Below are 13,821 nucleotides of genomic sequence, written 5' to 3' on the forward strand. Positions count from 1 at the left end.
GGAACACACTGAGAGAGGGACACACTGAGAGAGGAGGGAACACACACTGAGAGAGGGACACACTGAGAGAGGAGGGAACACACACTGCGAGAGTGAGGAACACACACGTAGAGAGGAGGGAACACATTGTGAGAGAGAGGCACACACACCGAGAGAGAGGAACACACAGTGAGAGAGAGAGGAACACACAGTGAGAGAGAGAGGAACACACAGTGAGAGAGAGAGGAACACACAGTGAGAGAGAGAGGAACACACACAGTGAGAGAGAGAGGAACACACACAGTGAGAGAGAGAGGAACACACACTGAGAGAGAGAGGAACACACACACTGATAGAGAGAGGAACACACACTGAGAGAGAGAGAGTAACACACGTGGAGAGAGAGAGAAACACACACAGCGAGAGAGGGACACACAGAGAGTGAGGAACACACACTGAGAGAGGAACACACACATTGAGAGAGAGAAGAAAAAACTGAGAGAGAGATGAACACACAGAGAGAGAGAGGAACACACACACTGAGAGAGAGGAACACATGTTGAGAGAGGAATACACACAGAGAGAGAGAGGAACATACACTGAGAGAAAGAGGAACACACACTGAGAGAGAGATGAACATACACGCTGAGAGAGAGAGGAGCCCACACTGAGAAAGTGAGAGGAACATACACTGTGAGAGAGAGGAACATACAGAGAGAGAGGTAACACACACTGAGAGAGGAACACACTGAGAGAGGAACACATACTGAGATAGAGAGGGACACACTGAGACATATAGGAACACACAATGAGAGAGAGAGGAACACACACAATGAGAGAGAGGAACACACACAATGAGAGAGAGAGGAACACACACATACTGAGAGAGAGGAACACATACTGAGATAGAGAGGAACACACACTGAGACATAGAGGAACACACACTGAGAGAGAGAGGAACACACACGCTGAGAGGGAGAGGCACACACACTGAGAGGGAGAGGAACACACACTGAGAGAGAGATGAACACACGCTGAGAGAGGAACACACACCGAGAGAGAGATGAACACACGCTGAGAGAGGAACACACACTGAGAGAGGGGGGAGCACACACTGAGAGAGAGAGGAACACACACACTGAGAGAGAGAGGAACACACACGCTGAGAGGGAGAGGAACACATACGCTGAGAGAGAGAGAAACACACACGCTGAGAGAGAGAGGAACACACACGCTGAGAGAGAGAGGAACACACACGCTGAGAGAGAGAGGAACACACACGCTGAGAGAGAGAGGAACACACTGAGAGAGAGAGGAACACACTGAGAGAGAGAGAGGAACACACTGAGAAAAAGAGGAACACACACTGAGAGAGAGAGGAACACACACGCTGAGAGGGAGAGGCACACCCACTGAGAGAGAGAGGAACACACACACTGAGAGAAGAACACGCTGAGAGGGAGAGGCACACCCACTGAGAGAGAGAGGAACACACACACTGAGAGAGGTACACACGCTGAGAGGGAGAGGAACACAGACTGAGAGAGAGAGGAACACACACACTGAGAGAGAGAGGAACACACACACTGAGAGAGAGAGGAACACACACTGAGAGAGGAACACACTGAGAGAGAGAGGTACACACTGAGAGAGAGAGGTACACACTGAGAAAAAGAGGAGCACACACAGAGAGAGAGGACCACAAAGTTTTAGCAACAATACACGTAATACCAATAGACCTTTCAGCAACCATACACGTACCACACACAGACTGTTCAGCAACTACACGTAATACAAGCACTGTTTTACAATACACATCTCACACACACACACACACACACACACACAGTTTTAGCAACAGAAAAGCACTTTTGTCTGACTTGTCATCGTTTGGTAGAGGCAAGTTTTCTCTCCCCTCACTCTCCCCCAACTCTCCCCTAACTCTGAGTTGAACTTGGCGTCTCTCTCTCTCTCTCTCTCTCTCTCTCTCTCTCTCTCTCTCTCTCTCTCTCTCTCTCTCTCTCTCTCTCTCTCTCTCTTTCTCTCTCTCTCTCTCTCTCTCTCTCTCTCTCTCTCACACACCCTCTTTTCCTTCTCAGCCCACTCTATAACTCTCTCTTTCTCAGCCCCCTCCCCCTCCCTCTCTCTCTCAGTGGACACAGCTGGGAGTGATTATCCTTGTTGAGATATAGAAGCCCTGCTCCCTCCCCCCTCCTCCCCCAGCCTCCCTATATGAAACGCTCACTCATGGAAACGCACTCGTTGAACCCAGGCTGCTGAATGCTTATAGGATGCCTTTCCTATGGAGCTGGAGGATATAGGGCTGGAGGGCTATAGGGCTGGAGGATATGGAGCTGGAGGATATGGAGCTGGGGGGCTGGCAGGGCTATGGAGCTGGAGGCTATAGGGCTGGGGGGCTGGAGGGCTATGGGGCTGGATGGCTATGGGGCTGGGGGGCTGGAGGGCTATAGAGCTGGATGGCTTTGGGGCTGGGAGGCTATGGGGCTGGAGGGCTTTGGGGCTGGGAGGCTATGGGGCTGGATGGCTATGGGGCTGGATGGCTATGGGGCTGGGGGGCTGGAGGGCTTTGGGGCTGGAGGGCTTTGGGGCTGGAGGGCTATGGGACTGGATGGCTATGGGGCTGGAGGGCTATGAGGCTGGAGGGCTATGAGGCTGGAGGGCTATGAGGCTGGAGGGCTATGAGGCTGGAGGGCTATGGGGCTGGAGGGCTATGGGGCTGGAGGGCTATGGGGCTGGAGGGCTGGAGGGCTAGGTGGCTATGGGGCTGGAGGGCTATGGGGCTGGAGGGCTATGGGGCTGGAGGGCTATGAGGCTATGGGGCTGGAGGGCTATGAGGCTATGGGGCTGGAGGGCTATGGGGCTGGAGTGCTATGAGGCTATGGGGCTGGAGGGCTATGGGGGTGGGAGGCTATGGGGCTGGAGGGCTATGGGGCTGGAGGGCTTTGGGGCTGGAGGGCTATGGGGCTGGATGGCTTTGGGGCTGGGAGGCTATGGGGCTGGAGGGCTATGAGGCTGGGGGGCTATGAGGCTGGGGGGCTTTGGGGCTGGATGGCTATGGGGCTGGATGGCTATGGGGCTGGGAGGCTTTGGGGCTGGGAGGCTTTGGGGCTGGAGGGCTTTGGGGCTGGAGGGCTTTGGGGCTGGAGGGCTATGGGGCTGGAGGGCTTTGGGGCTGGGAGGCTATGGGGCTGGAGGGCTTTGGGGGTGGAGGGCCTTGGGACTGGGGGGCCTTGGGACTGGATGGCTATGGGGCTGGAGGACTTTGGGACTGGATGGCTATGGGGCTGGATGGCTATGGGGCTGGATGGCTATGGGGCTGGATGGCTGGGGGGCTTTGGACCTGGATGGCTATGGGGCTGGAGGGCTATGGGACTCGATGGCTATGGGGCTGGATGGCTATGGGGCTGGATGGCTGGAGGGCTTTGGAGCTGGAGGGCTTTGGAGCTGGAGGGCTGGGGGGCTGGAGGGCTATGGGACTCGATGGCTATGGGGCTGGAGGCTATAGGGCTGGGGGGCTGGAGGGCTATGGGGCTGGATGGCTAGGGGGCTGGGGGGCTGGAGGGCTATAGAGCTGGATGGCTTTGGGGCTGGGAGGCTATGGGGCTTTGGGGCTGGGAGGCTATGGGGCTGGATGGCTATGGGGCTGGATGGCTATGGGGCTGGGGGGCTGGAGGGCTTTGGGGCTGGAGGGCTTTGGGGCTGGAGGGCTATGGGGCTGGAGGGCTATGGGGCTGGAGGGCTAGGTGGCTATGGGGCTGGAGGGCTATGGGGCTGGAGGGCTATGAGGCTATGGGGCTGGAGGGCTATGAGGCTATGGGGCTGGAGGGCTATGGGGCTGGAGTGCTATGAGGCTATGGGGCTGGAGGGCTATGGGGGTGGGAGGCTATGGGGCTGGGGGGCTATGGGGCTGGAGGGCTTTGGGGCTGGAGGGCTATGGGGCTGGATGGCTTTGGGGCTGGGAGGCTATGGGGCTGGAGGGCTATGAGGCTGGGGGGCTATGAGGCTGGGGGGCTTTGGGGCTGGATGGCTATGGGGCTGGATGGCTATGGGGCTGGGAGGCTTTGGGGCTGGAGGGCTTTGGGGCTGGAGGGCTTTGGGGCTGGAGGGCTATGGGGCTGGAGGGCTTTGGGGCTGGGAGGCTATGGGGCTGGAGGGCCTTGGGACTGGGGGGCCTTGGGACTGGATGGCTATGGGGCTGGAGGACTTTGGGACTGGATGGCTATGGGGCTGGATGGCTATGGGGCTGGATGGCTATGGGGCTGGATGGCTGGGGGGCTTTGGACCTGGAGGGCTATGGGGCTGGAGGGCTATGGGACTCGATGGCTATGGGGCTGGATGGCTATGGGGCTGGATGGCTGGAGGGCTTTGGAGCTGGAGGGCTTTGGAGCTGGAGGGCTGGGGGGCTGGAGGGCTATGGGACTCGATGGCTATGGGGCTGGAGGCTATAGGGCTGGGGGGCTGGAGGGCTATGGGGCTGGATGGCTATGGGGCTGGGGGGCTGGAGGGCTATAGAGCTGGATGGCTTTGGGGCTGGGAGGCTATGGGGCTGGAGGGCTTTGGGGCTGGGAGGCTATGGGGCTGGATGGCTATGGGGCTGGATGGCTATGGGGCTGGGGGGCTGGAGGGCTTTGGGGCTTTGGGGCTGGAGGGCTATGGGACTGGATGGCTGGAGGGCTATGAGGCTGGAGGGCTATGAGGCTGGAGGGCTATGGGGCTGGAGGGCTATGGGGCTGGAGGGCTATGAGGCTGGGTGGCTATGGGGCTGGAGGGCTAGGTGGCTATGGGGCTGGAGGGCTATGGGGCTGGAGGGCTATGGGGCTGGAGGGCTATGAGGCTATGGGGCTGGAGGGCTATGGGGCTGGAGGGCTATGAGGCTATGGGGCTGGAGGGCTATGGGGCTGGAGTGCTATGAGGCTATGGGGCTGGAGGGCTATGGGGGTGGGAGGCTATGGGGCTGGAGGGCTATGGGGCTGGAGGGCTTTGGGGCTGGAGGGCTATGGGGCTGGATGGCTTTGGGGCTGGGAGGCTATGGGGCTGGAGGGCTATGAGGCTGGGGGGCTATGAGGCTGGGGGGCTTTGGGGCTGGATGGCTATGGGGCTGGATGGCTATGGGGCTGGGAGGCTTTGGGGCTGGAGGGCTTTGGGGCTGGAGGGCTTTGGGGCTATGGGGCTGGAGGGCTTTGGGGCTGGAGGGCTATGGGGCTGGAGGGCTTTGGGGCTGGGAGGCTATGGGGCTGGAGGGCTTTGGGGGTGGAGGGCCTTGGGACTGGGGGGCCTTGGGACTGGATGGCTATGGGGCTGGAGGACTTTGGGACTGGATGGCTATGGGGCTGGATGGCTATGGGGCTGGATGGCTATGGGGCTGGATGGCTGGGGGGCTTTGGACCTGGATGGCTATGGGGCTGGATGGCTATGGGGCTGGATGGCTGGAGGGCTTTGGAGCTGGAGGGCTTTGGAGCTGGAGGGCTGGGGGGCTGGAGGGCTATGGGACTCGATGGCTATGGGACTCGATGGCTATGGGACTCGATGGCTGGAGGGCTTTGGAGCTGGAGGGCTTTGGAGCTGGAGGGCTGGGGGGCTGGAGGGATATGGTGCTGGATGGCTATGGGGCTGGAGGGCTATGGGGCTGTGTTAAACTCTCTGTTCTTCCCACCACGACAGAAAGAGCTCTCCTGGTCCAATTTCTCTTTTTCATTCACTCTCTTTCTTACTCTTTCACATTCACCCCCTTTTTCTTTCACTCTCCTTCTCAAGCCCACCATATTCTTTCTCTCCTCTCTCTCTTCCTCTCTCTCTTCCTCTCTCTCTTCCTCCCTCTCTTTCCTCTCTCTTCCTCTCTCTCTTCCTCCCTCTCTTCATCCCACTTACTCCCCTTTCTCTCTTTCTCTCTCTCTCTCTCTCTCTCTCTCTCTCTCTCTCTCTCTGCCTGTCTCTCTCTCTCTGCCTGTATCTCTCTCTCTGCCTGTCTTTCTCTCTATGCCTGTCTCTCTCTCTCTCTCTGCCTTTCTTTTTCTCTGCTTCTCTCTCTCTCTCTCTCTCTCTCTCTCTCTCTCTCTCTCTTTGGCATCTTTACCTTTAAGAGTGTACTAACTTTGGAGCAGAGCTGTATGGGCCCTGGTCACTCTAAAGTGAATAGGGTTCCCTTTGGGACGTAGTCGTAGAGCGTCTAGGGAATGAAGACCAGTAATGAACGTATTTCATTTTGTTATTGAACCTTTATTTAACTAGGCAAGTCAGTTAAAACTTCTTCTGGCTGCAAGCCCGAGGCCGGCCACAATATGACAACAGCCACTTCAAGTGCAGGGCGCGAAATTCAAAATATATTTTTTAGAAATATTTTACTTTCACACATTAACAAGTCCAATACAGCAAATGAAAGGTACACATCTTGTGAATCCACCCAACATGTCCGATTTTTAAAATGTTTTACAGCGAAAACAGCACGTATATTTATGTTAGCTCACCACCAAATACAAAAAAGGACAGACATTTTTCACAGCACAGGTAGCATGCACAAAGCCAACCTAACTAACCAAGAACCAACCAAACTAACCAACAAACAACTTCATCAGATGACAGTCTTATAACATGTTATTCAATAAATCTATGTTTTGTTCGAAAAATGTGCATATTTCAGGTATAAATCATAGTTTACATTGCAGCTACAATCAGAAATTGCACCGAAAGCAGCCAGAATAATTACAGACACCAACGTCAAATACCTAAATACTCATCATAAAACATTTCTGAAAAATACATAGTGTACAGCAAATGAAAGACAAGCATCTTGTGAATCCAGCCAATATTTCCGATTTTTTAAGTGTTTTACAGCGAAAACACAATATAGCGTTATATTAGCTTACCACAATAGCCAGAAACACAAGCCATTCCCCAGTAGCAAAAGTTAGCGATCGTAACAAACCAGCAAAAGATATATAATTTTTGACTAACCTTGATAAGCTTCATCAGATGACAGTCCTATAACATCAGGTTATACATACACTTATGTTTTGTTCGAAAATGTGCATATTTAGAGCTGAAATCAGTGGTTATACATTGTGCTAACGTAGCATCTTTTTCCCACAACGTCCGGATATTTTTCTGACACTTTTTCTGACACACATATTCTGACCAAATAACTATTCATAAACATAATTAAAAAATACATGTTGTATAGGAAATGATAGATACACTAGTTCTTAATGCAATCGCCGTGTTAGAATTCTAAAAATAACTTCATTACGACATCCAGCTTAGGTATAGCGAGAGAGTACCCAAAAGCTGGGCGCAAACGACTAGCACAACATGTTCGACAGATATATGAAATAGCATCATAAAATGGGTCCTACTTTTGCTGATCTTTCATCAGAATGTTGTACAAGGGGTCCTTTGTCGGGAACAATCGTTGTTTGGATTTAGAACGGCCTTTTTCCCTCTCGATTTAGCAAGCACACTTGCCAAGTGGCGCGAATCTCTCCATCGTCAACAAACTCAGAGAACGGAACACGGCAAAACTCCCGAAATTTTTTTAATAATCTGATTAAACTATATTGAAAAAACATACTTTACGATGATATTGTCACATGTATCAAATAAAATCAAAGCCAGAGATATTAGTCGTCCATAACGACAGCTTATCAGAAGGCAAATCCAGGTCCCTTGACGCGCTCTCCAGAAAACAGGAAACTGGTGACACGTCATACAAAGAGCATTTATTCGAGCCCAGATCAAGTTACACACTCCATTTCTTCTCTCACTGCTTGTCGACATCTAGTGGAAGACGTATGAAGTGCATCTAAACGAATAAATATCAAGGACTTTAATAGGCAGGCCCTAGAAGAGAGCATCGATTTCAGATTTTCCACTTCCTGTCAGGAAGTTTGCTGCAAAAGGAGTTCTGTTTTACTCACAGATATAATTCAAATGGTTTTAGAAACTAGAGAGTGTTTTCTATCCAATAGTAATAATAATATGCATATTGTACGAGCAAGAATTAGGTACGAGGCCGTTTGAAATGGGCACCTTTTATCCGGCTACTCAATACTGCCCCTGCAGCCCAAACAGGTTAAGATAAAATTCTTATTTACAATGACGACCTACCCCGGCCAAACCCTACCCCGGCCAAACCCTACCCCGGCCTACCCCGGCCAAACCCGACGCTGTGCCAATTGTGCGCCGCCCTATGGGACTCCCAATCACGGCCGGTTGTGATACAGCCTGGAATCGAACCAGGGTCTGTAGTGACGCCTCTAGCACTGAGATGCAGTGCCTTAGACTGCTGCACCACTGGTGGTTCCTAGTGGTTCCCAACGAGAGGTACTGGGAACCACGGGAGTACTTGGCCTGTCCACAAGGGGTACATGAGAAGACTCATTAGACTATAGGTCTACTGGTAAAATACACATGAGGGGGTACTGCAGGGGTAATCCAGGCAGAGCAACATTCAGTTGGTGGTACATTAACCAAAAAAGGTTGGGAATCACTGGTCTAGGAGTTGTAGGGGGAAAGCAAAGCTTGTCCAAAGTTATGGAAAATGTCTTGGAAAGATGGGAAATAGGATTTTGTCCGGTACTCAAATGTGTTCAGTATCAACACGAGCTGCTCCAGTAGTTTCATTAGAGACACTTAAGTGTGTTTTTGTGTGTGTTTGGTTAGTGGAGCCCCCTGCTGTGGTTTTGGGAGTGGAAGGCGACATACACACCCATGGGGACAGGGGCCCCAGATGTGCCCTGCCCTCTAGGTCATTGTAAATACACCCTCTTCTCCCACATTGCCTTTCTTTCCACAGGGACATGTAACGGTTTGTGCGTGTGTGCGTGCGTGTAACAGAGGGAACATGATGTGTGTTTGAGACAAACCTCGTCCCATGCCTCCTCTTTCATGTTCCAATGATCCTATGTTTGCAATAACATCACCTCTTTCTTTTATTCTCTCTCTCTCTCTCTCTCTCTCTCTCTCTCTCTCTCTCTCTCTCTCTCTCTCTCTCTGTCTCTGTCTCTGTCTCTGTCTCTGTCTCTCTCTCTCTCTGTCTCTCTGTCTCTCTCTCTCTCTCTCTCTCTCTCTCTCTGTCTCTCTCTCTCTCTGTCTCTCTGTCTCTCTCTCTCTCTCTCTCTCTCTCTCAGGACATCTTGGCTTCCAAGACAGCTTTGTCACATCAGGTGTCTTCAGTGTGGCCGAGCTCGTGCGAGTCTCACAGAGTAAGTTTATCCTCTTTCTTCCTCTCTCGCTACCCCTCTCTCGCTCTCTATTCCTCTCTCTCTACCTCCCCCATCTCTCTCTCTCAACCCCTCCCGTCTCTCACTCTCTATTCCTCTCTCTCTACCTCCCCATCTCTCTCTACCCCTCCCCTCTCTCGCTCTCTATTCCCCTCTCTACCTCCCCCATCTCTCTCTCTCTACCCCTCCCCTCTCTCGCTCTCTATTCCTCTCTCTCTATATCCCCCATCTCTCTCTCTACCCCTCCCCTCTCTCGCTCTCTATTCCTCTCTCTCTACCTCCCCCATCTCTCTCTCTACCCCTCCCCTCCCGTCTCTCGCTCTCTATTCCTCTCTCTCTACCTCCCCCATCTCTCTCTCTCTAACCCTCCCCTCTCTCGCTCTCTATTCCTCTCTCTCTACCTCCCCCATCTCTCTCTACCTCCCCCATCTCTCTCTCTCTAACCCTCCCCTCTCTCGCTCTCTATTCCTCTCTCTCTCTCCTCCCCCATCTCTCTCTCTACCACACTCTCTCTTTACCCCCCGTCACTCTCTCTCTCTCTGTTTGTCTCTTTCTCTCTCTTGCTCCATCTCTATTCTCTCCACAAAGAGAACCCAGCAGCAGGCTGTGATTTGATTGCATATCTGCCATCGATATGGTCCGGCCCACTAATGCAATTTATTAGGACCAATACAGAGATTCCCCAGACACTCCCACTATGTTAATGAACTAAGAGCAAACCCCAAATCTCTCCCAAATCAGACAGTCAGCTAAAAGAAAAGACCCACAGTCAACTTAGTAGGCCGAAGGAAAATGGACAATGACTAAGATCTGTGTCTCAGAGTAGGAGTGCTGATTTAGGATCAGTTTTTACCTTTTAGGTTACAATGAATACAATGGAAGAGGGGACTGATCCTAGATCAGCAGTCCTACTCTGAGACCCTTTATGAAGACAGGCTATGAAGTTTAGGTTAGACAACCCCCAATGATCAGCTTACCCTCCTCGACTCTTAACCTTAACCATTAGGGGGGAGGCCCTGTAGGTACCACTCCTCAACTCTTAACCTTAACCATTAGGGGGGAGGCCCTGTAGGTGCCACTCCTCGACTCTTAACCTTAATCGTTAGGGGGGAGGCCCTGTAGGTGCCACTCCTCGACTCTTAACCTTAATCGTTAGGGGGGAGGCCCTGTAGGTGCCACTCCTCGACTCTTAACCTTAATCGTTAGGGGGGAGGCCCTGTAGGTGCCACTCCTCGACTCTTAACCTTAATCGTTAGGGGGGAGGCCCTGTAGGTGCCACTCCTCGACTCTTAACCTTAACCATTAGGGTGCCACTCTTCTTGAAGAAGAAGAAAAGGGAAAATAAAGGGAAAGTGAAGGGGAGGGGAGAGGAGGTGAGGGAGGAGGTGAGGGAGGTGGAAAGAAAGAAACTCCTCCAGACAAATCTTTGTCATTGGAAAAGGCGGAGACGGAAAGACGAAGGAGAGATGGAGAGACAGTGTGTTCTACATGCAACACAGGGAGGGAGGGAGGGAGGGAGGGAGGGAGGGAGGGAGGGAGGGAGGGAGGGAGGGAGGGAGGGAGGGAGGGAGGGAGGGAGGGAGGGAGGGAGGGATCCATTCAGTACTGTCGTTAGCCCCCGCTAACAATAGCCCATTGAAAGTGCCTGTCAGCACTCTGACTGGAGCCCCTTCTGATCAAAGATTCATTGATCACCCCCCACCACACACACATGCACGCATACACACACCCTGCCCTCACTCGCGCCGTCTCTCCATCTCTCCCTTGTCATCCGTTTCAACCTCTCCCGGACCCAGTCTGTAATACCTACATGTTTCAAGCAGACCACCATAGTCCTTGTGCCTAAGAATTACAAAGTAACCTGCCTAAATGACTTTCGCCCCGTAGCACTCACATCTGTAGCCATGTAATGCATTGAAAGGCTGGTCATGGCTCACATCAACACCATCATCCCAGACACACTGGACCCACTCCAATTCACATACCGCCCCAACAGATCCACAGCTGACGCAATCTCTATTGCACTCCACACTACCCTCTCCCACCTGGACAAGAGGAACACCTATGTGAGAATGCTTTTCATTGACTACAGCTCAGTGTTCAACACCATAGTGCCCTCAAAGCTCATCACTAAGCTAAGGACCCTGGGACTAAACACCTCCCTCTGCAACTGGTTCCTGGACTTCCTGACGGGCCACCCCCCAGGTGGTAAGGGTAGGTAACAACACATCCGCCACACTGACCCTCAACACGGGGGCCCCTCAGGGGTGCGTGCTTAGTCCCCTCCTGTACTCCCAGTTCACCCATGACTGCGTGGCCGCACACGATTCCCAACACCATGATTAAGTTTTCCAGACGACACGGCGGCGGTAGGCCTGATCACCAACGACGATGAGTCAGCCTATAGGGAGGAGATCAGAGACCTGCCAGTGTGGTGCCAGAACAACAACCTCTCCCTGAACGTCAGTAAGACAAAAGAGCTGATTGTGGACTACATGAAACAGAGGGCAGAGCACACCCCTATTCACATCGACGGGGCTGTAGTGGAGCGGGTTGAGAGCTTAAAGATCCTTGGTGTCCACACACCAACAAACTAACATGGTCCAAACACACAAAGACAGTCATGAAGAGGGCACAAAAAACCTATTCCCCCTCAGGAGACTGAAAAGAATTGACATGGGTCAGCAGATCCTCCAAAGGTTCTACTTCTGCACCATCGAGAGCATCCTGACTGGTTGCATCACTGCCTGGTATGGCAACTGCTCAGCCTCCGACCGCAAGGCACTACAGAGGGTAGTGCGAATGGCCAGTACATCACCGGGGCCAAGCTTCCTGCCATCCAGGACCTCTATACCAGGCGGTGTCAGAGGAAGGCCCTAAAAATTGTCAAAGACCCCAGCCACCCCAGTTATAGACTGTTCTCTCTGCTACCGCATGGCAAGCGGTACCCGGAGCACCAAGTCTATGTCCAAGAGGCTTCTAAATAGCTTCTACCCCCAAGTCATAAGACTCCTGAACATCTAGTCAAATGGCACGTATGATAGATTTATTTAAGAGAGTGGAGAGGGACCAGGGGGTGGGTTGACTTGAGAGTGCAGAGCTGAAGATGAGGGGTCGTTATTGAATGGGGCGACAGGCCGCCTTCACCCCCCCTCGTCATCCTCCCCTTCCCCTACCTCCCCCCTCTGTACGGCAGTGTGACCTTGGCTTTGTGCACCCATTACACAATTCAGTGGCAGGGCCCAATCGAATCTGCTTCTGTCGATCAATATTCTATTAAAGCACCACACAAAAAAACGAGAATGAGAGAGAGAGAGAGAGACAGGGGGTGGAGGAAGGGAAGAGAGAGCGAGAGGGGGTAGAGGGAGGGAATAGAGAGAGAGGGAAGGGAGAGAGGGGGTAGAGGGAGGGAATAGAGAGAGAGGGGGTAGAGAGAGAGAAAGGGGGGGTATAGGGAGGGGAGAGGGGGTAGAGGGAGGGGAGAGAGAGAGGGGGTAGAGAGAGGGGGGTAGAGAGAGGGGAGAGAGAGGGGTGGGTAGAGGGAGGGGAGAGGGGGTTGGTAGAGGGAGGGGGGAGAGAGAGGGAGGGAAGAGGGAGGGAAGAGAGAGGGAAGAGAGAGGGAAGAGAGAGGGAAGAGAGAGGGAAGAGAGAGGGGGAGAGAGAGAGGGGGAGAGAGAGAGGGGGAGAGAGAGAGAGGGGGAGAGAGAGAGAGGGGAGAGAGAGAGGGAAGAGAGAGAGGGGAGAGAGAGAAGGGGGTAGAGAGAGAAGGGGGTAGAGAGAGAGGGAAGAGAGAGAAGGGGGTAGAGAGAGGGGTGGTAGAGAGAGGGGTGGTAGAGAGAGGGAAGAGAGAGAAGGGGGTAGAGAGAGGGGTGGTAGAGAAATGTAAGTCTTCTTACACTTAGCTGTTATCTCTATGTCGTTTGTTTTATAATTTTTGGGGCGTTATTGTAATTGGTCCGTTAATTTGGGAGATTGGGTTCCTTTCTCTCAGTCTCTTCTCTTCCCTGTCTCTGTCTCGTAAGTTTTATCCATCTCCTCTAAGACAGCGGAGACAGTGGATCACTAGCTGCTCTATGCCAGTTTGCTGGTTCTACTATAAATTCCCAGTTAGAAGCGGTATCACTAGTTGATCATGACTGTCACTCTGTAGATCAGTTCCAGTTTGACCATGCCAGGGGGTACCGCTTGGCACAGCCTGGCACAGAGCAACACACACCACACACCTCCATCTCGTCTGCTAGTACGTTGGACACACGCACACGAATACACACACACTTACTCTTTCTCTGTGAATGGTTTGCATCGTACTAGAGTGGCACACACAGCACCCACGTCCAGGGGCATTCCCCCTGGGATCCCTCTAACCCATACACACACACAGACCCCGGGGCCCTGGCAAAGAAACACCCACACCAGATGACTGGGAAGAACGGGGAGCGAATGAAAGAATAATGAAGGAGACGAGGGCTAGTGTGGCCTCTCCTCCTTCCTTCCCTCCATCCTCACCCACCTCGTCTGCCCCCCGGCATACCCTGGCACTACTACTGGGGATACTATTCACACCACACACGCCCTCCATCCACCACACGGTTTGCCAACCCCACCA

At 52.9% G+C, this 13,821-nt stretch overlaps 1 protein-coding gene across 1 annotated transcript in view; it reads left to right on the forward strand.

Moving 5' to 3' along the window:
* The window catches only part of LOC120053906 (nuclear factor 1 A-type-like), a 159,474-nt gene that overhangs the window by 119,140 nt on the left and 26,513 nt on the right, over nucleotides 1-13,821 (forward strand). The window contains exon 4 of the mRNA XM_039001204.1: nucleotides 9,123-9,197. Coding sequence (XP_038857132.1) covers nucleotides 9,123-9,197 — 75 coding nt within the window. The remainder of the gene's footprint in view (nucleotides 1-9,122; nucleotides 9,198-13,821) is intronic.

The sequence above is a fragment of the Salvelinus namaycush genome, chromosome 9 (assembly GCF_016432855.1).
Source record: "Salvelinus namaycush isolate Seneca chromosome 9, SaNama_1.0, whole genome shotgun sequence".
Lineage (NCBI taxonomy): Eukaryota > Metazoa > Chordata > Actinopteri > Salmoniformes > Salmonidae > Salvelinus > Salvelinus namaycush.